The sequence below is a fragment of the Polyodon spathula genome, chromosome 8 (assembly GCF_017654505.1).
Source record: "Polyodon spathula isolate WHYD16114869_AA chromosome 8, ASM1765450v1, whole genome shotgun sequence".
Taxonomy (NCBI): Eukaryota; Metazoa; Chordata; class Actinopteri; order Acipenseriformes; family Polyodontidae; genus Polyodon; species Polyodon spathula.
In genome coordinates, this window is record NC_054541.1 from 49,771,909 (window position 1) to 49,798,428 (window position 26,520).

Consider the following 26,520-nt stretch of genomic DNA (forward strand, 5'->3'; position numbering starts at 1 on the left):
GCCTGCTCCCACTTTTGGAGCAGCAGCCCTAGTGCCAATCTTATTCTGCTCTAGCTGAGCAGTGGTATTCTGGTTGATCCCGACGATCAACTGTTCAATGCTTTCCACTTTTAGGGTCATAGGGGCGCCCACACTCGCTGTCACCATATGTGAAAGATCCTCGCACTCTCACGGTTCGTTGCCCCTTTAAAATAGACCCAGGACACAGAAATGGATTTTTACAGTGCTTACGCGCACTTTTAATAAACACAAATCAAATAAAACAGAAACAAACAAAACCTAACTCCATTTTGGAGCACTGGCTATACACCAACAGGTCCCTGACTAACATGCAGGACGGCTAAGCCGTTTACCTGTCACAAAAAAAACACTGTACCTCACTCTTGACTGCTTGGAAACAGAGCACACCTTCTGCTTCCCACCTCTCAGCAGCCCCGAACAGACTGGCTGTATCCTTTAAATACCCTGCACCTGGCTCTAATTTGCAATTACCACCAGGTGCAGGGGATTAACTAAATCATTAAACAATAAAACCATTAGCCCATTCACCCAAATGTGCATTCTCACAAGGTATTAGCAGGGAAGGATTTTAACCCCCTATATATATATATATATATATATACACACACATATTCATTTTTTTATTTCAGTGTTGCATGAAAGCTTTTAGTGATGTAGGCAATGAACTGTATTGCAGGGGCGGATGGGGAATTTCCCCAAGAATGTCATTGAATATTCCCTGGGTATCATGCTAATGGAAATGTGGCTGGTTCAGTCATACATTTTGCCACAGCAACACATTGCACTACAACAGCAGACCAGACCCCTCAGCAGAATAGCCTCCATTCTAACCTATTATTATGTATCATAACCTCCCATTGCTGTAAGTAGTAACAGGAGAATCCCTATTTCACTTGCTGAGTAGCAGGCAGCTTTCAAACAAGAGGGAAGTTGGTGTTTGTTGAAGTTAAATCTACATTCCTGATTCCATGGCATTGGTTCTGTTACTCTCAATGATGGTCTATCTCGTAACAATGCATGCCTTCTATTCCTGACACCCGACTTTATGAGAGATTTAACCCAACAACCGCAATGCAGACCTACAAAAAGCCTAATATTTTAAATTCCTACAAAGAGGCTAATTTGTTTAATTATTCCTTCCTGTTTAACCTTTCTCTGTGTAAAACTGTGTGTATGAACCGATTTGTTCTTTCATTTCCCTGTATTTGATATTGTCTGTATCTAGTTTAAAACTACAAGAGAAGAAGGATACAGTCTCTATTTATAAATCTTCGTTAGGTCTCTGAAAAGGTGGGTGGTGTTGTTTTAGGTGATGTGGGTGGCTAATTAGCACACTTTTGAGAAACTAAACTTCCAAGCTGTTAGTTTTGTTCTGTTCACACACAAAAGCCCTGTTCCGCACAGAAATGGTTCCCACTTATCACTGACAGTGACGGAGAAGACAGATTCCTCCCCTGAATCGATCTTCCAGCAGCACATGGTGCTGCGCATCTCTTAACAAGAGGAAGCAGATGTGCTGATTGTCTTAATCAAAGTAGTCAGTTCAGGTGCCAGTTATCTTGAGTCATCTTGTCTTGTAAGTAATTGATGGCATGCTTCAGGGTTCAAGTTTCCTGGCTCAAAGTACCAGGCACATTCTGAGCAGAATTTATGGTGCCTTAATCAGGTGGTGACCCTAATTCCTACAATGATCTACGACACTGTCATTAGAAAAATATGCAGGGCAGAGTCTGCCTGCTTTACAATGAGAAGGACTCAATGTTTATCTAATGTGTTTGCGTCTCTCTGGATGTCTTTGTTAAATCGGATAGACAAAGCAGCCCTTTTTAGACCTCATTGAGCTTTAGAGTGCAGCAGGCCAGCAAGCAGCTGTTCCCCTGGAAGAGATGAGCACATAGCAGCAGTGTAGCAGTGTCTCCTGAGAGTCCCCCTCTGTTACAGTCACATTAAATCTCAAGACCATTGCACTCTGAACAGCCAGCCTTGATTTCACATGACACAGGAACCCCGGCAAAATGAATCACTGCACTGCATTACCACAGGATCTGTATTCTTGCTGCTAATTGGAGTCTTGTTAGTCTCATTCACAACTCCCAATACTGTAGACCGGATTAAAAATAAATAAATAAAAACATGCAAACTGGGTGTAAGAGTATTATTTTAAAGGATGATTATGTAACACTGAAAAAAAATATTATATGCGTCTCCATAACCCTAACCCTAACCCTAAAAATAACTTTAACCCTAACCCTAGCCCTAACCCTAATCCTAACACTAGCTCTAATCCTAACCCTAACCCTAACTCTAATCCGATCCCTAACTAAACTTAACCCTAACACTAACTCTAATCCTAACCCTAACCCTAACCCTAACTCTAACCCTAACCCTAACCCAAACCCTAACTCTAACCCTAACATTAACTTTAACCCTAACCCTAGCCCTAATACTAACCATAACCCTAACTCTAACCCTAACCTGATACCTAACTAAACCTAGCCCTAACACTAACTCTAACCCTAACCCTAACCTAATCCCTAACTAAACCTAACCCTAACCCTAACCCTAACCCTAACCCTAACCCTAACCCTAACCCTAACCCTAACCCTAACCCTAACCCTAACCCTAACCCTAACCCTAACCCTAACACTAACCCTAGCCCTAATCCTAACCCTATCCCTAACTCTAACCTAATCCCTAACCCTAACCCTAACCCTAACCCTAACCCTAACCCTAACCCTAACCCTAACACTAACCCTAACCCTAACTAAACCTAACCCTAACACTAACCCTAACTCTAACTCTAACCCTAACCCTAACCCTAACCCTAACCCTAACCCTAACCCTAACTCTAAAATGTTTCAAACTTCAGACTAATCAGTAAGAATGTGGTATCATTAATAATGTAATTAATTAGCCTTCCTACAATCCTGTGTGTTATTTATATTACAGAGCACAGAGTGAAGTGCTGAACTGCCTTTTCTTTTACAGAATGTACTGTATAACTTACTGTAGCAATTACTATATAAGTTAGTGTCTCTGAAGAAGTGGTTATGCAAATGTTGTGTTTCTATTATACTACTGTGCACTGCTTAATTGTACTATACTGCTGTACTAAGTCATATTAAAATATAAAGCACTGTGCTCTCACTATAACTTTAGTGGATAACAAATTGTCTGGATAATAGTCTCTAAAATGTCTGAACAAGCACTAATCAGTGTTCATTTTCAGCTTTAAAACAGCTTGGTTTGTAGGAGTCTTACATGAAGGCTAATTGCCTCTAATCCCAGTGTACTGTTTTGAATTGCTGTGTGTGTTGAGCTCCACAGGCTAGGCTGTAGCCAGTGGCTTTGCTTTGTGTTTTTGCAGACTGAGCAGGGATTTCTCTGAGAAGATGAGCACAAAGTGGAGCACCGGTAGAATGACTGCTCCCCCCGAATTCAGCTAGAGAGCGCGGCTTGCTCCCTCGCCCATATACATGACGGGAAGATGACCATCACAAGTCGACAGTCCTTCAATGTTCTGACAGTCATTTTCCTTCTGCTGTCGACAGCAGGTAAGCAACAATTTCAGATCCCAGCAATTCATGCTGCTGTTCCTCATCGCTTCGAGACTTGATGTTAGCAGACTGAAGTACATCAGCCCCAAGGAAATGCAGGAAGCCTCCTGTTATGCACTTGCTAGGAAACACCTTTACTTTTGTCCAGTGAAGAAGTCCTGCAGCTCTGAAAATGACCATAAACTATACTGTCGTTGTCCAAATCAAAAATAGCAGCACACGTAATGCACACAAAAAGATAAAGAAACCTAGGGGAGAATCCTTATTGTTATTGTTATTCAATAAGAGTTAAGGATATGTATATCAAAGCTTTGGTTATTAAAATGCCAATCAGAAATGGCAGGTACTTTTTTTATATCAACAGCAATGTATTGTTTAGTCTGCAGTGCAATATCTCTCTGTATTAGAGACACTTTACATGAAGTGTCTCTAATTACTGTGTATTTATATTGTAAGTACATTGTAACTATGCATAATAACATTGTAATACACATGTATTTACTAAGTAACTACTGTGTTAATACACAGTAATTAGAGACACTTCATGTTAAGTGTTACCGTAACTCTTTACTCCACGTCTCGTGCTGCGGTATTTTTTTTTCAGAAAGAAAAAACACACCCAGTAAAGCTTCCGAACCCAAACATTTAACTGGGGCCTTGTAGACAGTCTTAGCTGATTTATTATGAATTTAAAAGTGTACGTGGTGTTTGTTCTGTTCAGGAAAAAATAAAAATTGTGCTGATGGTGATTTGGAGTGAATAGCTCTGAGAGTAGCCCATAGTATTTGAACTACAATCCAAGCAGGAAGAGCAGGGTGGCTGGAAACGTCACTCTTCAGTGCAGGTGTGGCTTTCCAATCCCCTGCAGCAACCTGTCTAGCTTTATCAAAGGATTCAAACACACACCCAGTCTGCAACCTGTCCAGCTTTATCAAAGAATACAAACACACACCCAGTCTTCAACCTGTCCAGCTTTATCAAAGAATACAAACACACACCCAGTCTGCAACCTGTCCAGCTTTATCAAAGAATACAAACACACACCCAGTCTGCAACCTGTCCAGCTTTATCAAAGAAAACAAACACACACCCAGTCTGCAACCTGCCCAGCTTTATCAAAGAATACAAACACACACCCAGTCTGCAACCTGCCCAGCTTTATCAAAGAATACAAACACACACCCAGTCTGCAACCTGCCCAGCTTTATCAAAGAATACAAACACACACCCAGTCTGCAACCTGCCCAGCTTTATCAAAGAATACAAACACACACCCAGTCTGCAACCTGTCCAGCTTTATCAAAGAATACGAACACACACCCAGTCTGCAACCTGTCCAGCTTTATCAAAGAAAACAAACACACACCCAGTCTGCAACCTGCCCAGCTTTATCAAAGAATACGAACACACACCCAGTCTGCAACCTGTCCAGCTTTATCAAATACAAACACACACCCAGTCTGCAACCTGCCCAGCTTTATCAAAGAATACAAACACACACCCAGTCTGCAACCTGCCCAGCTTTATCAAAGAATACAAACACACACCCAGTCTGCAACCTGCCCAGCTTTATCAAAGAATACAAACACACACCCAGTCTGCAACCTGTCCAGCTTTATCAAAGAATACAAACACACACCCAGTCTTCAACCTGTCCAGCTTTATCAAAGAATACAAACACACACCCAGTCTGCAACCTGCCCAGCTTTATCAAAGAATACGAACACACACCCAGTCTGCAACCTGTCCAGCTTTATCAAAGAATACAAACACACACCCAGTCTGCAACCTGCCCAGCTTTATCAAAGGACACGAACACCAGCAAAACCAAATTAATTTCAATGGCCCAATGTGAAACGTAAAACCAATATCTTCATCTTTTCTATTCTGAAAAAGCTTGCAGCGTGACCTTCAGAGTCAGTCAGTTACCCTATGGCTGTATCTGTTGTAATACAGTAATATGAAACCCAATTCCAGAGGTGTCCGTGTGTGCTGCCTTTCTCAGTTGTAAACTTAAGTTGTATAGTTGATTTTTTATAATCTATTTATTTTCAAAAAATGTTATTCAGCTGCAGAAGTGAAGCAGACACACCCATGTTACAGAAGAGAAGCAGACACCCACACATGTTAGTGTAACATGTGAAGGAAATTGCATAAACGTTGGTCTATTTGAGCTTGGTCTATGCAGGCAAAACTATTTTTAAAACCCTGTTTAGCCTGTGAGAACGTGTTGAGAATGTGTAAGCACTTGTCAGAAAACATAGATAGGACACTTTGGGTTACATTCTCAGAAGCCATGTACTACAAATTGTCATAAGCATGATTTTAACAAGTAGAAATGCATCCAAATAAAGTTGCCACCCCAGAAATAAACATTTAGGGCCTCGTGATCAGTCTGAATGTGTTTATTATTCGTTTGAGATATGTTTTGTTCATTTAAATCCTCATGATCAGTCTGAATGTGTTTATTATTCGTTTGAGATATGTTTTGTTCATTTAGGGCCTCGTGATCAGTCTGAATGTGTTTATTATTCGTTTGAGATATGTTTTGTTCATTTAGGGCCTTGTGATCAGTCTGAATGTGTTTATTATTCGTTTGAGATATGTTTTGTTCATTTAGGGCCTTGTGATCAGTCTGAATGTGTTTATTATTCGTATGAGATATGTTTTGTTCACTTAGATCCTCGTGATCAGTCTGAATATGTTTATTATTCGTTTGAGATATGTTTTGTTCATTTAGGGCATCGTGATCAGTCTGAATGTGTTTATTATTCATTTGAGATATGTTTTGTTCATTTAGGGCCTTGTGATCAGTCTGAATGTGTTTATTATTCGTTTGAGATATGTTTTGCTCATTTAGGGCCTCATGATCAGTCTGAATGTGTTTATTATTCGTTTGAGATATGTTTTGTTCATTTAGGGCCTTGTGATCAGTCTGAATATGTTTATTATTCGTTTGAGATATGTTTTGTTCATTTAGGGCCTCGTGATCAGTCTGAATGTGTTTATTGTTCGTTTGAGATATGTTTTGTTCATTTAGATCCTCGTGATCAGTCTGAATGTGTTTATTATTCGTTTGAGATATGTTTTGTTCATTTAGATCCTCGTGATCAGTCTGAATGTGTTTATTATCCGTTTGAGATATGTTTTGTTCATTTAGGGGCTTGTGATCAGTCTGAATGTGTTTGTTATTCGTTTGAGAAATGTTTTGTTTCAGACAAACAATGTGCTAAAGGTGATTTGGAGTAAATAGCTTTGAGAATGTAGCCCTTTGCTTCTTATAAACAAAACGATTATTGAGCAGATAAAGTACAGAAATAATTAAGTAGTTAAATAAATACATACATGAATCTGTTTAAAGTGCATTTCCAGTGAAAGGGTTATAAAAGTTAGAGAATTCATTTAGTTTGCTTTGGTTTAAAAGTTCCTGCATTTTTTACCATGAGAAAAGCATGGGAAAACTGCACAATGACCATGCAGATTTACTGTAGTCGACTTCAGAAGAGAGGCGATGATCAGTCATTTCCAGTGTCTGAAGCACAGCGCTGAGGCTTACCAAGTTGCAGTTTGATTTGTTGCTATAGAGGAGTGCGAGTCATCCAGGGAATGTGTGCAGAGCAGAGGCACATGTGTGTGTGGGGGGTTGGGGGGGCGGGGGTGTCTGGTGATGAGAATTGTGTTTAATTGTTTAATTTAGTGATTGAGATATGGTTGGAAAAGTGTGGAATATAGTGGGGAATCGAATGATTAATTATCTACTTCTGGCCACAACCTATAAAAGAGAACAAAGGATGAAGGTTTGGTGTGGGTTTGGTAGGAGTGGGGAGGGAGTGGGGAAGGAGTGGTGAGGGAGTGGGGAAGGAGTGCTGAGGGAGTGGAGAAGGAGTGGTGAGGGAGTGGGGAGGGAGTGGGGAGGGAGTGGAGAAGGAGTGGGGAGGGAGTGGGGAAGGAGTGGGGAGAGAGTGGGGAAGGAGTGGTGAGGGAGTGGGGAAGGAGCGAGGAGAGAGTGGAGAAGGAGTGGGGAGAGAGTGGAGAAGGAGTAGAAAGTGAGTAAGTGTAGAAGACAGATAGCTGTGCTTGCGTGCTGTACTTCTTTTAGGATTGTTTTGTTGAAACTGTTATTTTGTTCCTGTGTGTTTTATGTTTATTAAAAGTGTGCAGAAAAGTGCTTAAACTGCAAGTTCTTGTTTCTGGGTCATATTTAAAGGATGCAGACCGGCCTTGGCTGGGACTGATACATCACAACATCATGAGTATTATTGTTGTAGTTTTAATTTTAGAAGTATGCTGTGTGTTCTCTGCACATGATGATATCTATACACACGTTGTTATTGGCTGATTCTCATATGAGATTTCTAATCAGTTCTATTAGCCACTGTCACAAAGACGGCCGGAGTGGGGGACGTCCGACCAGAAACAGGAAGTTGGTGGAGCTGAGAGAATGGTCTCGCTCTGCATTTAATGAATGAACAGACAGACAGAAAATAAACGGTTGTAACAAACAAAAACAGGACACGGCACATTCGCCAAAATAAACAGACAAACAAAATGGACTAAACAAAACACGGTGAGCAGATATTTAACTACGACTACTAATATTATTATTATTATTATTATTACCTCCGTCTCCAAACCTGTTCTCCACTCACTGAACACACCACATATAGTACACACAGGGGCGGGCACTTTGCCACAGCCACACTCTCATGAACCTCACGTCACACTTGTCTTGCACTGCAGGTCAGTGATGTTTAATTGGTTCCTACGGGCTTGCGTGAACACTTCTGTCTGGAAATGAAGCTCTGTAAATTTATTTGAACTTTTTTTCACTGTCTGCTTATCCAGCATGCATCCAGTTTGAGTCCAGTCTATGTCACAGCCGACCATGACCGGGAGCTCCTAGGTGGCAGCTCACAATTGGCTGAGCGTTGCCCGGGTAGGGAGGGCTTAGATCGCCAGGGGAATCCACGGCTCACCGCGCATCAGCAACCCCTGTGGCTGATAGGGCGCCTGTGGCTCTGCAGTGGAGCCTCCAGATCTGTGTTGTCCTCAGGCACTATAGGTCTGGCGGCCTCGCTGTGGATCCGCAGCGCGAAAAATGATGAATTGGCAGGAGCACATTTCGAAGCATATATATATATATATATATATAGTTAAAAATTTTACAAGATCATTAGTAATGGCGTGATCTCAACATAATGAGTAATTCTATGAGGCAACTCCAAACTTTAACATTAGGTTTCTTCCCAGTTTGGTAGTCAGGAGGGTTCCAGTGTGTTTCTTGGCTGGGAAAGTCGTCTCAATTCTAATTCTATTAAAGGCTCCTTCATTCCAGCAAGCTGCGAATGTGTGAACTATTCAGTCAGCAACAAATTGGATTTGATTAATGAGACAGCACATTTCCATGGAAAGATTTCATAACAGGCAATAAAGAGCCAAGGAGTGAATAATAGACAGCATTGTGCTTTCTGTGTGGTAACTATTCACTCTTTATCATATAGCATTTGTTTTAAATACCCGTTCTGTAATATTCTTTGGAACGATCCTTGATGTCCTTGCAATATTCTTACAGTCCAACTACAAACATAATATAAACATTCCCATTGCATAATGCACTCTGTCTGGTATTTAGAATATTCTTTGGATAAATGTCAAGAAAACGCTCACTCCATGCAGTAATTTATGAAATTCAGTTTCAGTGACGTCCTCGTGTCAATCTCTCCCTCCCTCTCACTCTTTTGATATTGTATTTGAAGCCTGGCTCCATTTCAAAGCAGACCCTATTTGGGGGTGTGTATACTGTATGTGTGTGGATTACCGTGCTGTAATTCCAAACAAGCTCACAGACAGGTAAGCAGAGATATTGAGAAAAGTGACAATGACAGAACCCAGAACCATTCAGCATGATTGCAAACACCATAAAATAGGAAACTGAAAAAAAAACTTTTGTGCTTTACATGTGTCTGTTGTGCTTAATTGAACTGCTAATGTATAGATACAGCTATAAATTACAGCAATAAGGAAAAAAACTGAGTAAAATATTGGTGTTTATGTGTCTCCCCAGCTCTCTCTGCTCATTTCAGAGTCTGTGAGCCCTACACAGACCACAAAGGACGCTATCATTTCGGCTTCCACTGCCCACGCCTCTCTGACAACAAAACCTACATCTTCTGCTGTCACCATAACAACACAGCCTTCAAGTACTGCTGCAACGAGACCGAGTTCCAGAACATCATGCAGATCAACCTAACAGGGACCAGCGACGGCTATGGGCACAAGTAAGTGATGCTGCCCTAACACAGGGTACACATCCTTCTGTGACACTGCTGCTGCCCTAACGCGGGGTACACATCCCTCTGTGACACTGCTGCTGCCCTAACGCGGGGTACACATCCCTCTGTGACACTGCTGCTGCCCTAACGCGGGGTACACATCCCTCTGTGACACTGCTGCTGCCCTAACGCGGGGTACACATCCCTCTGTGACACTGCTGCTGCCCTAACGCGGGGTACACATCCCTCTGTGACACTGCTGCTGCCCTAACGCGGGGTACACATCCCTCTGTGACACTGCTGCTGTAATTGCAGCTCTAAACAGCACCGAATAGCAAAACATCAAACACACACAAACAACTTGGAGAAAGATATATATTTACATTTTATGCAGAAGTGTTAGCATTAAAATATTGACAAATATTTTGATTTGGTACTAAAAGCTGCTAAAAAGATGGCACTGGCGCACTAGGATTGTGAACCCTGGGAATAATTCATTTGTGATCTCAAGCGCTCACTGTTTGTGTCAGATCAGAACACAATCACACATGATAAATCTGATCACGCCTGTACAGGCTGCCTGCAGTCTTTAAAATGCGTTAATACATCTGGTTGCGCAGTTTGTATGATATAAGAAAAACTATAGATACTGGGCATTTTTTCCTCTACAGGTTTAGAGATGCCGTTTCAATCGTTATAAACTATGCTATACTGCAGATTTAGTTTGTCCTCTATTGCTGAAAGTGATGGATCATTTTGACTGTCTTGAAAATTGCAAACCAGCCAATTTAACCTGTGGATGTTTTAAACGTGCTTGACATGATTCTCCACTGAGTTTCGTACCCCCACTAGCTGGGCTGCGCTTCACTCTTGAACAGAAGCCCTAGGTTTTTTCCTTTCTCAGCTACAGTAAGGTTTTCTTGCACCTGCAAGTTGCATTCGTCAAGCAGTACGGGCAGCTACATGAATATGTAATGGAGTGATAGCTACCTTCAAGTTGAGCTCTGTTTTAATTACACTATCGCAGCGTTTCCTTACAGACAGAAACAGGTGTTATTTGCAATGAACAGATGGGAGCGAGACAGAAACTGTGGTTAGAACAGTGCTTTCACAAAGAGCCTGCAGTAGTAATGTCAGGGGCAGTGTTGCAGCACAGTGTATACAGGTTCATGGCTAAGACGAGGGTGAATTTGTGGTTTTACAATTATCACCCAGTAAGGGCTTGCTGAGGATACAACTGACTGATCCTTCTCTGTTAACATTCCTAGGGGGAAACAGATTTGATGAAGATTATTTATTTGTGCTTTACCATGCTTTCTTACACCTTGTAATGCTTTTATCAATTTCGCAAAATCATGGGGCAGTAAGTTATTTACTTATCATCACGGCCATCAAATTGCTCACAGTATCCTGTGTTGGCACATTCCTATTTCAGTGCAGTAGTTGGCGCTGTCAGCCTAATTCTGTTTATTAAATGTCCCCTCAGTTCATTAAATAGGGCTCTGCTGGCATTTAGCATGGAGTTCATTACGAACAGGAAGCTTCCCCGTCAGGGTGCGTATTGAGGAGGCTACACGGCGATCTCAGAGGGGATGTTTCTCATGAAAGCCTTGTGTTCTGTAAAACAAGCTCTGAACCTAGCAAGGATTCAATCGCTTTTATTATTCCCTTCCCCCTGAAATAACTCGCAAGTCAAAAGCTTTCACCAGTCTTACACTAGTGCGCTTCAGATGCTTTTCTTTCAGGGTTTGTTTTTAATTCGCATTTCGTTAATTATGGATAAAATAAATATTATTTATATAGTACATGTTATTGTCATGTGTCCTTAATGATGCAAATGTGTATTACAGTATTAATGCACTGTATTAATTGCCACTGAATGCATTGTAGGGTTAATGTAGTTAATGTAGAAATCTACAATTTCTAGTTTTGTTACTATCCCCTTGTGGTTTATTTCTAGGGTTTCTAGGGTTTCTAAAGATCCCAATATATTTCCTTTTCATTTTAAAGTTTTAGGTGGGAAAATCTTTCACCCTTTGAGAAAGTGTGCAACGACTCGTTATAGCACATAATCAAATATATATATATATATATATATATATATATATATATATATATATATATATATATTACACACACACACACACACATATACATATCATTTTTTAAAGGTAGATGAAAGCTCACTTTAAAGAGAGTTTAATGAGAGTTGCAGGGGGCAAGTTGTCGTTGATTTGATGCAGCAGCTGTAATAATAGAATTAGCTTTTTGGAAAGTGTGTGATTCAGCCAGCGCAATACTCAACCTCTCCAACCTTTTCAATGGTAGCTATTGACATGTTTTTTTAATAAAAGATATGTGTACAATTCAGTCACAGTAATTTCAGCTCCTGAAGAGAATGCACGTTTTTAATTAAAGATATATATACAATTCAGTCACAGTAACTCCAGCTCCAGAAGAGAATGCACGTTTTTAATTAAAGATCTATATATATAATTCAGTCACAGTAATTTCAGCTCCTGAAGAGAATGCACGTTTTTTAATTAAAGATATATATACAATTCAGTCACAGTAACTCCAGCTCCTGAAGAGAATGCACGTTTTTAATTAAAGATATATATACAATTCAGTCACAGTAACTCCAGCTCCTGAAGAGAATGCACGTTTTTAATTAAAGATATATATACAATTCAGTCACAGTAATTTCAGCTCGTGAAGAGAATGCACATTTTTAATTAAAGATATGTGTACAATTCAGTCACAGTAACTCCAGCTCCTGAAGAGAATGCACGTTTCTGTGGAAGAATGAGGAACCAAAGATCAGAGTAGCATTCCAAACTAGTGGCAAAATTCTGCTCCCTATTTAAAATGTTGCAATCGCGGCACAGACCTGGTCATGTTGTGAGGGGAATGAATCATTGTATATTAGAGAGGCTGGTAGAATCTGTGGCCTTTAATTTAAAGCCAAGGCAACTCTCTAATCCTTAACGTGTCACTTCAAGAAGCATGAGTCTGGGATAAATGATTTCCCTCTCATGAAATCGATAAGCTGTTTCCCATACCGGTCCTGTGCAAGCCTGTACCAAACATCACAGGCATTCTCTCAGGATTGCTTCCGCTATTGTAATGCTTTGAAATCCCACAGTCTGGCTCTTCACAGCAGTGGATTACATTGCGGAACAACAACGGTGTATCATTGAATCTGACCTCTTCAGGTTACTGTAGTACAGCTATGATTTACAATGATCCTGCTTCAGAGTGCTCTGTCTGAGAGCATAGCTTTCCCATCTTATCTTTAAAACCTAGCCTGTCTTGGGAAACGAACTGTGCACTTTGCACCACTCTGTTCAATTTGTAATCCAAAGTGGACATCTAGAACCGTTTAATCAAATACCTTCTGTCATGTAAACAATTGCCACTGCTGACGCAAAGCAACACAAGTCTCTATCTGCAATATGGGCAGGGACTTACTTTCATTAGCCACATGGCACACTAGCGGAATGACACAGCAAGTGACTCACCAGACTGCCTTGAGCTTCATCCAGTTCACACCAGGTAGCTGTTCTCTACAGTGGGGTGGGGGCGGGAGTTCATAGCCTTGGTTTCTTTGAACACGAAGAGAGGACCTAGCACCAAAAGTATCTTACAAGTAATTCAAAAGTCAAAATATTAATTTAAGGATTCAAAATTGTGTCTCTAGTACCTTGTTTGTTGTTAGTTATATATTATTAACAGTCTTGTTTTTCTTTCACAAAAATAATAAATAAATAAATACATTTTGATGAAAAGACCTTGATGGCCCAAAGCAGGTGTGTCCAATCCCGGTCCTGGAGAACTATTCCACGCCAGGTTTTACAGGTATAATGAGGTAATGAACCACTGAAGGGTCTGGGTGGAGACTTCATTTGTTCAATTAAAGTTTAGAACAGGGTTGGAAGAAAGACACCACCATGAGTTTCTGAAACCTGCTCCCCTTTTTTGTTTTGTTTTCCCTTTTCTAGTAACTACAGTGCCCTGGTTGGAGTGTGGATCTATGGCTTTTTCATTATGGTGCTGCTTGCCTTGGACTTTCTCTACTACTCTGCCATGAACTATGAGCTGTGCAGGTACTACTTAGTGAAGTGGGGGTTCGGGGGCCGGTGGCTGAAGCAGGGGCAGAGCCAGTGGAGCAGCCCGGTCCAGGGGTCCAGCCAGCCCCCCTCACAGCCCCCTCAAGCCTCACAGACGGGGCACAGCCTGAAGCCAGAAGCACAGAGCCCCACCCTCATGTCCTTCCAGAGCTCCACTGCCTGGTAAGCACATCGCTCACTGCAGGGCCCTTACAAACATTTATACATTTTGCAGTTTTCCTAAACCTTTCACATGATTATCCTACACTGTCATTTACCACGCTTTACAATACTTCTGTGTGCTTTACCATACTTTATTACACAAGCCTTTAACTGACTTATACAGGTAATCAAAAAGGAGTATGCTTTGAACTTTCTTACAAATGTTGAAAATGATCAAAAATAACATCCAAAGAAAGTTAAATAACTGGTCATTTTTTTTTTCATTGTATTACCTTACCCTTCTCTAACTTTAACCACAATCTATATTCATTATTATTACCAATTGCTGCTGAGAAACAGATAAAAAGCCCACTGCAGAGTGCCCTTAGTAAATCCTGGTATCGAGCCCTGTGGAAAGGACGCCTCGGAGAATACTGTACTCTGTTGTTTCACTTGAAATAGAGATTTAAAATGCCAGCAGGACTGGAGCTGAAAACTAGGGCTTCAGGAGAACTTGGAACCCTGTGCTCTCCTGATTTCAGTGTTTGTGTCTCTAACCCAACCCTGCGCTCTCCTGATTTCAGTGTTTGTGCCTCTAACCCAACCCTGCGCTCTCCTGATTTCAGTGTTGGTGCCTCTAATGCAACCCTGTTTTCTCTTGATTTCAGTATTTGTGACTCTAACCCAACCCTGTGCTTTCCTGATTTCAGTGTTTGGAGGCTGTGTGTTTAAATATCATTTGTTATTGTTGGCCTGAGGTACAATACTGTAAGAGGGATGACAGAGGAAACATGCGAGGACAGAGAGACTGACAAGTGAAAATGCAATTTCTCCAATGCTTTATACCCCTTTTATCATTTCCAGGCTCATCATTGTTATAATTTTTTTTTTTTTCAGTTTATTTTTTTTAATGAATATTTTTTTATATTAGAAGAGGATTCTGGTGAAACAAGTAATATAACCATAGTAATAAACAAACGTGGCATAACCATGGGACAAAGCACGGGAAAACTGCAAAAATATTATGCAAAAAATACTGTGGTAGAGGTTTATAAGAGTACCTGCAGCATTCTTATTGTAGAGTTCTCCAACCCCCTGTGTGGCGCAACGCAGTGTTCTGCACAGTTGAATCCCCTACTGTGACAGAATTTATTCAAGGAACACTGTCTCATGATTTGTTTTACAATCATCCCTAATTATTAAACACTACTAGTGTTATATTAAGAAATGCTAAAAAAAAACCTTAACAGATTCAAAGACATTAAAATAAGGAAGTGAGGAACAGCAGTGGCGGCTTTTTATTTATCAAACCACACTGGACAACATTAACATGCAAAACCATTAGATAGACCAGATGGCAATACCCTAAATGAATACAGCCCCTGTGGGAATGTGATCATTATGAATCCTGGATTTCAGACGGGATTTCCATGCAGTTGGATATCTTCATATAGCTGCACCTCACGTGTTCTGAAGCAGCTGTGGCAGAGTGGGCTGTATTATAGGGGATTCCACCATGAATGCTGAAAGGATTACCATGGAAACTGCTTGATCTTCATTGTCTCAGATTGCCTTTGCCAACATGGGTCATGTGGTTCCGGGCAGGTATATACGCAACCAGACTGGTAGAATGGAGTTAGATGTGACTTAGCTGTGGCAGAGAGCAGAGCTCTGTGTAAGAGTTTAATACAAGCGTGTGAATGCAATTGTGTAGTTCTCTGATGAAACTGTGAATTGGGAAAAAATGCAACTAGATAAAAAATAATTACAGTGAATACTGCTGTATAGTCGTGCATACTTCACTCACTACTCATTGAAACAGTGAATACTGTTGTATAGTCGTGCATACTTCACTCACTACTCATTGAAACAGTGAATACTGCTGTATAGTCGTGCATACTTCACTCACTACTCATTGAAACAGTAAATACTGTTGTATAGTCGTGCATACTTCACTCACTACTCATTGAAACAGTGAATACTGTTGTATAGTCGTGCATACTTCACTCACTACTCATTGAAACAGTGAATACTGCTGTATAGTCGTGCATACTTCACTCACTACTCATTGAAACAGTGAATACTGTTGTATAGTCGTGCATACTTCACTCACTACTCATTGAAACAGTGAATACTGCTGTATAGTCGTGCATACTTCACTCACTACTCATTGAAACAGTAAATACTGTTGTATAGTCGTGCATACTTCACTCACTACTCATTGAAACAGTGAATACTGCTGTATAGTCGTGCATACTTCACTCACTACTCATTGAAACAGTGAATACTGCTGTATAGTCGTGCATACTTCACTCACTACTCATTGAAACAGTGAATACTGCTGTATAGTCGTGCATACTTCACTCACTACTCATTGAAACAGTGAATACTGCTGTATAGTCGTGCATACTTCACTCACTACTCATTGAAACAGTGAATACTGCTGTATAGTCGTGCATACTTCACTCACTACTCATTGAAACAGTGAATACTGCTGTATAGTCGTGCATACTTCACTCACTACTCATTGAAACAGTGAATACTGCTGTATAGTCGTGCATACTTCACTCATTACTCATTGAAACAGTGAATACTGCTGTATAGTGGTGCATACTTCACTCACTACTCATTGAAACAGTGAATACTGCTGCATAGTCGTGCATACTTCACTCACTACTCATTGAAACAGTGAATACTGCTGTATAGGCGTGCATACTTCACTCACTACTCATTGAAACAGTGAATACTGTTGTATAGTCGTGCATACTTCACTCACTACTCTTGTTTTTCATGTGCGCTTATTGTGTATATCCAGTGCTCTTCATTTCAGCAGTAGGTAGAGATCTTTAGAAGCACAGCATGACTATGACCACTATACCACAGGTTTCATTAATGAACTGAGGAAACACAATCTCAGAAGTTTCCATTCATCCCTCTATTGTCTCCATGGATCCATAGTGATGTTTGTTAATTCAAACAGTATTGTGTCCTCTTATTGCAAGAATCCCAATGAACGTGAATGGCAAGTAGATTTCACTTGTCACATAATGTACAATAACATCCTAACACCTCCACTTTCTATGACAGCAGTACGCTGTGTGATGTCCACTGTATTACTGAATCATGTGTTTTTCAACCAGTATTGTTACTCATTGCAGGGTAGTTTATAGTATTAGAACGCCCCAATATTGTTACTCATTGCAGAGTAGTTTATAGTATTATAACGGCCCAGTATTGTTACTCATTGCAGGGTAGTTTATAGTATTAGAATGGCCCTGTATTGTTACTTATTGCAGGGTAGTTTATATTGGAGTTGCCTGTTTTTTATTATTACATTCATTTCAATGCAATTAAACCAGACAAATGAAACAGCTGGGTTTACAATTCCAACATATCTTAATCAGCTGTCACAAATCAAAGGCAAAGTGAAGACCAGTGAATGAGAAACAAATTGAATGTCCAAAAGAATCCTGTCAATGCGAGATGAGCTGTAACCCCAGGATGACAAGGCCGCTGCGCAGGGGAATCTGACAACGTCCTTTAGTCCAGAAAGCCAGATGCTTTGGTTTTGAAATAAAAGACCTGCATCTGTGTTAAACAGTATTGTACAGGCAACTATATTTTGTCATCGTGTGAGTGTAAAGCCTTTGACATGCAGTTTTATTGGTTCATTTATTTTTCAACAGGGTTTCATTGCAAAACTGCAGGCTAGCAGCTAATCTGAGCTGGTGGATGTGTCTTTTAGTTACAGTTAGTTATCCATGAAATATGAAATCAAACTAATAGTAAATATTAGGGTTAGGTGCAGTGATTGATATCACATCGATCAGGGTTAGTGTTAGTGTTAGGGTTAGGTGCAGTGAATGATATCATACCAATCAGAGTTAGTGTTAGTGTTAGGGTTAGGTGCAATGAATGATATCACACCAATCAGGGTTAGTGTTAGTGTTAGGGTTAGGTGCAGTGAATGATATCATACCAATCAGAGTTAGTGTTAGTGTTAGGGTTAGGTGCAATGAATGATATCACACCAATCAGGGTTAGTGTTAGTGTTAGGGTTAGGTGCAGTGAATGATATCATACCAATCAGAGTTAGTGTTAGTGTTAGGGTTAGGTGCAGTGATTGATATCACATCGATCAGGGTTAGTGTTAGGGTTAGGGTTAGGTGCAGTGAATGATATCACATCGATCAGGGTTAGTGTTAGGGTTAGGGTTAGGTGCAATGCATGATATCACACCAATCAGGGTTAGTTTTAGGGTTAGGGTTAGGTGCAGTGAGTGAGTGATATCATACCGGTTAGGGTTAGTGTAAGGTTTTCTTTATAAAGGGTTCTTGATTTGGAGGATGAAGTCCTTGTGATAGTTATCTACAGTGCACAGTTAGCACTACCAATGAAACCACAGGCTTTATTGCCTCACGAGGTGCAGCCAGGTTATTTACTGTAGCTGCTTTCAATCTCCCCTGAGGATAAAACACCTCCCACATTATATCCCTGTGCATTTCTACAGTGTGCAGAAATTAAACCTGCAGATGTCTGTAAATCCCCTTATTAAACTAAACATGGCTTCTACTGATATTCGTAAGTCGTACTGTCAGCAGCAAGCTGTGTACTGGAGGGAGGTGGGGGGAGCTTGGGGGAGTCTCAATGCTACGTGAATATACTCTCTCTTGTACCGACTCATTGGCCCAGATTAGTAAAAGGCAGGGAAGATGTTTTTGGTTATAGTGCTGCACAGTGGGCTTGTTACAACAGGAACTAAATGTTGCTTGTTTTACTGAATACGTTATACTGAATCAAGGGATTACTATAAGAAACTTGTGAAACTGAATGACAAGCCTTTGGACTAGAAGTCTTTCTCATTGTCTTGCTTATTCACCACCTGTACGTCTGCGCTGCTTGGATAAGAATGATAGCTGGGTCTGTTCTGTCTGTATTAGTGTTAGTGTTAATGCTGGAGTTAGGGTTAGGTTTAATGCTGGAGCTAGGGTTAGGGTTAGTCAGGGCTAATGTTGGAGCTACAGTTAGTGTTTGGGTTTAGGGTTAAAGTTTAGCGTTAAGGTTAAGGTCAGGGTTTAGGTCTAGGGTTGGCGTTAGGGTTAAGGTTAAAGTTAGGGTATGGGTCTATAAAGGATCATTGCAAGCTGATAATCTTTCATTTGTTAAGCCAGTTATTTGATTGCATGCCCATCTCAAATGTGTGTCCACTCCTAGAGAGAAGAAAGAGCTTCTTACGTATTTGAAACATGAAGATGAATGGGAACAGCGTCTCAGAGGAACTGTTACATTTGATTTACAGTGTGTAATCAAGTAGAGACTGGGTCCTGAGGTAAACATCAAGGGTTCTTAATTAAAGCCTGCAAGTGATTCAGTACCTTTTCAAAGCCCAGCCTGTCATTTAATAATCCTCCCCAGAACAATTTCATGCATATCAATCTTTATTCTTCCTTTAGAAAAAAAAAAAACATTCCTCAACAAAGAATACGTTAATGCTTTGTGAAAACATGCATTTCAGCAGGGAGGGAGCTCCTTTGCTCTGAAGCAGCACGTACAGCAGATTCATTGGCTGCATTTCATCAAGCAGCTCTGCAGTGATGTGTGGCTTGCTGGAATGTCAGAGGTGCCTTTGTGTAGAAGAGATGTTAGATCAGGTACCATCTGTTTTGCGGATGCCAATGCCCCGTTGGTACTTGTGGAAGGAGAGTAACGATGTTAGTCATAGTGTACTGAGTTTCTTCACCCCCCTGCATGCACATGCAGCACACAGGGCCATACAAGAATTCAAGGTTTTAAAATCCACATATTTCCTATTGTTGGATGGGCCTGTGATAAGACTTCTGGTACTAATAATATGTACAGAGAAATAGCTCTTAAAACCATGTTTACGCACAGGGCTGTACTGCAGGGACGTCTGTACTGCTGCTTCATTTCACCAAAGCCATGTGCTCCCAGTGGTTGATTGATCCCAGTTCTTTGTCTAACGGGTTCTTAATTCTTGAACAAAGTCTTGAACTGGTTCTTAATTCTTGAACACAGTCTTGAACAAAGAAGACTACGTGGCGACCTAATTCAAGCATTCAAAATTCTAAAAGGTATCGACAGTGTCGACCCAAGGGACTTTTTCAGCCTGAAAAAAGAAACAAGGACCAGGGGTCACAAATGGAGATTAGACAAAGGGGCATTCAGAACAGAAAATAGTTTCTCTGGTCCAGCTCTCTGTTGGTTTCTCTGTCAACTCCTTTTAGCATATGTAAAAACTTCACTCAAATCTCCTTTAATCCTGCTTTGTTCTAGATTAAATAAATGCAGTCCTAGCCAGCCTACTGTATGTTTATACAGTACCTGTACTTAATGTGTTAATCTTTTGCATGAGATAACCCTAAGCCTAACCCTTTCCTGGATGTCCTCTTACCTATCCAGACGCATGTAGTCTGTTTTCTATGCTGGGCCCAGCTACTTGTGTTGTCCCCCAAGGATCTGTTCTTGGGCCCCTTCTCTTCAGTATCTACATGCTTCCCTTAGGTCACCTCATCTGCCAACATAACCTCATGGTTCACTCCTATACTGACGATACCAAGCTCTATTTAAAACTCGCCCCTGGTAGCTCCTCTGCCTTGGTCCGGCTCTCGGCTTGCATTCAAGTCATCGAGGCCTGGATGTCTGCTCAATTTTCTTCAGCTGAACACTAGCAAATCTGAACTCCTTCTAGTAGGATCTAAAACTCAACTAAGAATCTCAACATAGCTGCCCTGAACCTCAGAAACTGTCTGCTGCTGCCTTCCTCCACAGTAAGAAGCCTTGGTGTACTTCTTGACAACAACCTTTCCTTTGATGCCCACAGCTCCTCCGTTGTCAAATCTTCCTTCTATCTTCGAAACATCTCCAAAGTCCGTCCTTACCTTTCCCTCCTGGATGCGGAGATACTTTGTCATGCATTTGTCTCCTCTCGACTTGACTACTGCAACTCTCTATATGGTGATCTCCCGGCACACACCATAAACCAACTGCAGCTAGTTCAGAATATCGTTAGTAAAATGTTAGTAAAAAATGTGATCACATCACCCTCGTCTTACCCAGCTGCACAGACTACCTCTAAATTTCAGGATTATTTTCAAAACTCTCCTACAATGCCCTTCATCACATAGGTCCCGAGTATCTCCGCAACCTTCTGACCTGCTATGTCCCTGCGCACAAGCTGAGGTGCCCTGACTCTGGACTGCTTGTAATCCCCAAGCATAAGTGCACCACACTTGAGAAAGCTTATTTAGCATCATCTTATTTAGCTCATATTCTTTGGTACTCTCTCCAGGCTTTAGTGTGTGATGCTCCCACTGTCGCTCGCTTTAAATCAACTCACAAGACCCAACTGTTCTCTCTTGCTTTCCATGCTTGTTAAGCCTGATATCTGCTATTAGCTGCTGTGTTGCTGCTACTATTTCATGTATTAAGTTACTATCATGTATTAAGCACTTTCCACTGTATTTAATGTCTTACCCTTATTTATTTTTTTTACTGTATGTCATATATTGCATTTCTCTGTATTTAAAGTATTATGGATTTTATTGTTTTTACTGCATCTTATGAAGCGCTTTGTGATGGTGGTCCACTATGAAAGGTGCTATACAAAATAAAGATTGATTGATTGATCAACACAGAATATTACTAAGTGCTCTGAACACCTCCCATCACTGCGCCTGCAAAGCTCAAACTACAGCGTTCACTTTTGTTTTGTTTGTTTTGCAGAAAGACGAAGCACAGCGATGAAAATGGACAGCAAAAGCAGTTCTAGGGTGCCTGTGCGAGGAGTGGAATGCAGTGTAGGAGATTAGAAGAAGCTACAGCTTGTAGATGCCGGTGGAGACGTCCACTGGATTACTGTGACTGCAGCATCACGAGTACAACCTGTAATCAATGTGAATGTGGTGTGTGAGCAATAGAGTTTGTGTAGATGAAATACCTGTGCTCTGTTTCCATCATGTGGTCTTATCGAAGCTGTGCCCCATCACAGACAAGACAATCACCGTTAGAGAGTAGAGGCTGCAAACGCCTGTTCTGTGGATATTTACAGTATAGAAGAGGCTGCTTCTGCAATCAGGCCATGAAACAGCATCAATATTTCATTTTAGAATTGCACTCCAGCACATCCATCTAGTTTAATTTGTATTTATTTATAGATTAATGTGAACTGGTCAGGAAAGCTGCACCAGGGACTAATCTTGAGGATGAATCCCAGCAGTAATAACTGGGTGTAATGCATCCCTCTGGTGTGAAATGAAATGCGTTCACTACTGGAATCACTGATTAGATATACCGGTAGCTACATCTGGAGGTAATGTATTAACTTAACTTGCATTTGCAAAGCATAACCCTTCATCTGTAAAATGATGTGTATCCAAAACACTGGTGGTAATGTATTAGTGTGCAGATTATGCCATAATGCTCCAAACAGTAGTAATTCTAACATCGGACAGCAGTATTGAGTGCTTGTGAAATTAAAATTCAGATTTCATTGAGAATTTTTTTTTTTTTAGGTTGTTGTCTGAACCTTTTAATGATATTATAACTAGCAAGCAATAGTTACTGTAATTTCAAGCATGATTACATTACCAAACAGCACTTATGAGCCACCTAAAACATTCGGGTTAGCATGCAGTATTTATCCACGACATACTTCATCCGGGTTAGCATGCAGTATTTATCCACGACATACTTCATCCGGGTTAGCATGCAGTATTTATCCACGACATACTTCATCCGGGTTAGCATGCAGTATTTATCCACGACATACTTCATCCGGGTTAGCATGCAGTATTTATCCACGACATACTTCATCCGGGTTAGCATGCAGTATTTATCCACGACATACTTCATCCGGGTTAGCATGCAGTATTTATCCACGACATACTTCATCCGGGTTAGCATGCAGTATTTATCCACGACATACTTTTTTAGTCAAATCCTACGCCAAACGAATGATTTGAAAATTGGAGTTGGGTAGATAGATACTATACCGAGACCCCTGATTAAACATGTCATTATTTCCCAGGGTTGTTAAAGAAGCAGCATTACCAGAGTAGACAATCAAGACGAGCCTTGCTTCGTATTCCCATGCATTCGCAAACATAAAGGCCTTTAGAGAAAGTCTTCAGACTCGGGTTTGAGGAATGATTGAGCTCAGCCTTGCAGGAGTAGTTATCGTGTTAGAGAAGACACCATTGTTAATTACACTGCTATTGCCATGAATCAAGAAATGCAGCACCTGCGTTCTTTCCTCTTCTATGGCGGCTTTCCAGATGCTGTAAATAAGCAAGTATTATTAATATGAATTTTGTACTGCGTCCTTCATAACAGCAGCCTGACCTGTTCCTTATGGCTGATCAGCAATGCTAATCACAAGGTAAGGGGAAATGAACTCGCAGTCTGTACAGCACCTGCTCTCAACTTTAGATCTATTCAGTGAGGCTTGCTTATTTCAAGCTCTCTCAAACTTTAAATTTCTTACCATTAAAAAAAAAAGAAGCAGAGCAGCATCTGGGCACTAGGTGAACCCTGACTAGAGCCGATGAAAGCAACCTCCTGAAGGGAGATAGTTGGGATTGTTTGCTCAATCAGTAAATGTAATGCTGCAGCCTCCTCTGCGCTGAGTTAGCAAGGTTAATGCAACTTGGAAAAGCTCTGTTGTAAAGGGAGATGCAAACTTCCTTGATACTTGCAAAAGGTTATTTTCCAAAGAGGAATTCATTCTCTGATTGTCTTGGAGTTACAAGCTCTACTCTGCTAGAGCATGCTCCCGGGAATGTCATTGTAGCTCTGAGCAAGCTAGTGGTGTTTAAGAGTAATGTGATGAGGCAAACCCCTGTGTGCTCCCCTCTCTCCGCCCCTGTTTATAAAATTGTTATTAGTGATGATACAGTGGTTATACTGACAACTTGCAAATAGAGAAGAAACAATGGAGAAAGGGACCCAGTGAACTCCTTTCCATATAGTAACATGTAGTTCATTTCCAATGCACAGCTCCAGTCCAGTGCAGCACAGATCTCTTTACAGTCCTACCTTGCACAAGACGTCACATTTGCCCCTGCTTGTTAGGAGGAGAAATTACTAAATAAAGAGTGGGGTGGTGCCTCGTACTGTAGTTGACTATAGAGTTATTGTCCTTGCATGCAGTTCTTGCACCAGAGGGTGTGGCGATTGTACACCTGAGTGCATAACAAAGCAGAGCAAGGTATGAGGGCTGGCACAAGCCGTTTCAGTGGGGTTGTCGCTCGTCATGTGCTGTTGGTCAGGTTTGCAAAGAGTTCCACATTTTGGACCATGATGCCTGAATGCTGTTGCTTTCTAATGAGAGCATGATCTGAGCTCAGTTACAGCCAGGTAAAAGATACTGGACCCTGACTGGTCGAGATGCTTTCAGCAACATACAAGACAAAAGTTTTTTCTCACCTGCTCACCTGCTGTTGGCATTTAAGATCAGGGAATCTTTCATGGTCTTTAGTTCCAATCCCAGGCAGAGAAGGCATCACCCTAATTAAAAGCAATTTCCAATAGCTGGAGCTGTTCATGCATGCACAGGTGGGGGCTTTCATCATGGTGCAGTGCAGAGCTGGCTTATTAGGTGGAAAAGATAAAGGTTCAGCACAAGCTGCTGTTATTGCCAGAGGTCCCTGTGGATAAGTAATAATCACAAATGTTTGTGCAGAGCTACAGGCTACAGCATCATAGAAAAATGAAGTGTATGCAGGGCCATTGAAAAATATAAATAAATGAGATGTAATGTAATGAGAATTCCTGAGCTCTTTCAACATGTCTAACCCTGCTTCCAGCACAGTGTCTTAGATATGCATACTATAGCAGTGGCTGGTAACGAACTAGCTACAAAAGGGATAATTCAAAGGAATCCAACAAACTGTGGTAATTCATGCTGTATCAAGGGCATCCATGCTGTCAGTGAAATATTTCTCATGCATGTTGCCTTCTGTTATCTTGTGAGTCCACGTGTCAAACCCCTTTGAGAGGCAGCGTTTTTGTGCCTGTAGCTTGATTTGATTTGCCTGTACCCTGATAAGCCAGCTGGATTCTGTTTAGAACATTTTACAGCACTGGGGGAAATCCCTGCATTGCATCAACCATTGTACAAAATTGAACGTGGTTGATGCAATCCCGGTGGAATTCCTGATGCTGTAAAATGCTCAGGTCAAAATCCAGCTGTGGTTTATTCCGATGCGCTATACAGTAGGTTAACCAATCAACTTCGCAGTGTCCTATATAAAGGGGCACTCCTATTGGTGCACCCTTCAAGTTCCCCTTGCAAACACACAGAAAAGCACAAGCACACACACGTGCTATAGATGCTACTATTTATTGTATTTATTGTGGAGCTCTGAAGCATAGTATGTGCATGTACCATGTTGATATACACCTAACAGTCACACATGATAACAAACACACCAAGGGAAAAGAGCCCATCACTTGTAAATCACCACCATTCCTCATTGATGTGTAAAAATGTACAATTTTAATCTTTAAACATGCTCCTTTCCTTGAATCTGCTATTCATGGCTATACTGTACATGTAGTATATTGTAATGCTTATACTAAGAGTGGGGGCACACTGTACTGATATTGATAGGGAAGTTGCAATGCTAACAGTTGCCTTACAGCTGATCTACACCTGTACCCAATAGCTTTGTAGTGGCTGCTACAGTACATGTTCCGGGTACATTGTTAATACAAGTCTAATACTATATATGATTTATTACTAGATATACTGTACAGTTTTAGTTTAATTGTAATTGCACTTGTTACATTTGTATTGTTACAACAGGGAGAAATAAAGTATATATCTTTTCCATTGTGTTTAAATGCTTGGAGTCTCTCTCTGTATATCTTTCTCTGTAGAGTCACATTAAAAAAAAAAGTTCCTGATCACCTTTTATCTGTTGTTAGTAAACTGTGACTGACCTACCCTAATGAAAAGAGAGAGTACAAGGGATATGAAATGGATCAATTGTTATTTCTTTACCCAGTGCTTTGTGGGATATCAAACGATTCAGTACCATCATCCAATCAGCTTTCAGTTCTCACAGAATGACGATGTGAGCCTGCTGTGACATCAGCCGATCAGCTGTGATTCAAATAAATCTCGCCCTTGCCATTGTCATGTGACAAAACCTCATTGTTTTCAAGGGGTTCCCAGTCACATGTACAAACTTTCAAATATCTAATATTTTGTTAATAGCAACAAGTGTTGTCTGTTTAACATCACCACCAAAAGGACACTAAATCAGCTCAGTGTTTCTCTCATAATACCAGGGTATTGTGTGCTAACAGCATGTGCATTTTATGCTGGCAAACGATCCCAGTGCATCTCCTTGCAAATCTGTCAAGCGGACTGTCAGT

The 26,520-nt window shown here is 40.8% G+C and overlaps 1 protein-coding gene across 4 annotated transcripts in view; it reads left to right on the plus strand.

The window, feature by feature from the left end:
- Positions 1–25,970, plus strand: part of LOC121320116 (protein shisa-like-1a) — a 79,722-nt gene extending 53,752 nt beyond the window's left edge. For 3 of the 4 annotated variants that reach the window (XM_041258356.1, XM_041258357.1, XM_041258355.1), the window contains 3 exons: positions 3,389–3,575; positions 9,643–9,856; positions 13,852–14,146. In XM_041258356.1, coding sequence (XP_041114290.1) covers positions 3,509–3,575; positions 9,643–9,856; positions 13,852–14,146 — 576 coding nt within the window. In that variant the 5' untranslated portion in view covers positions 3,389–3,508. Of the gene's footprint in view, positions 1–3,388; positions 3,576–9,642; positions 9,857–13,851; positions 14,147–21,864 lie in introns of those variants that run through there. The other variant, XM_041258359.1, reaches the window with a different exon arrangement.
- Positions 25,971–26,520: the final 550 nt, after the last annotated feature.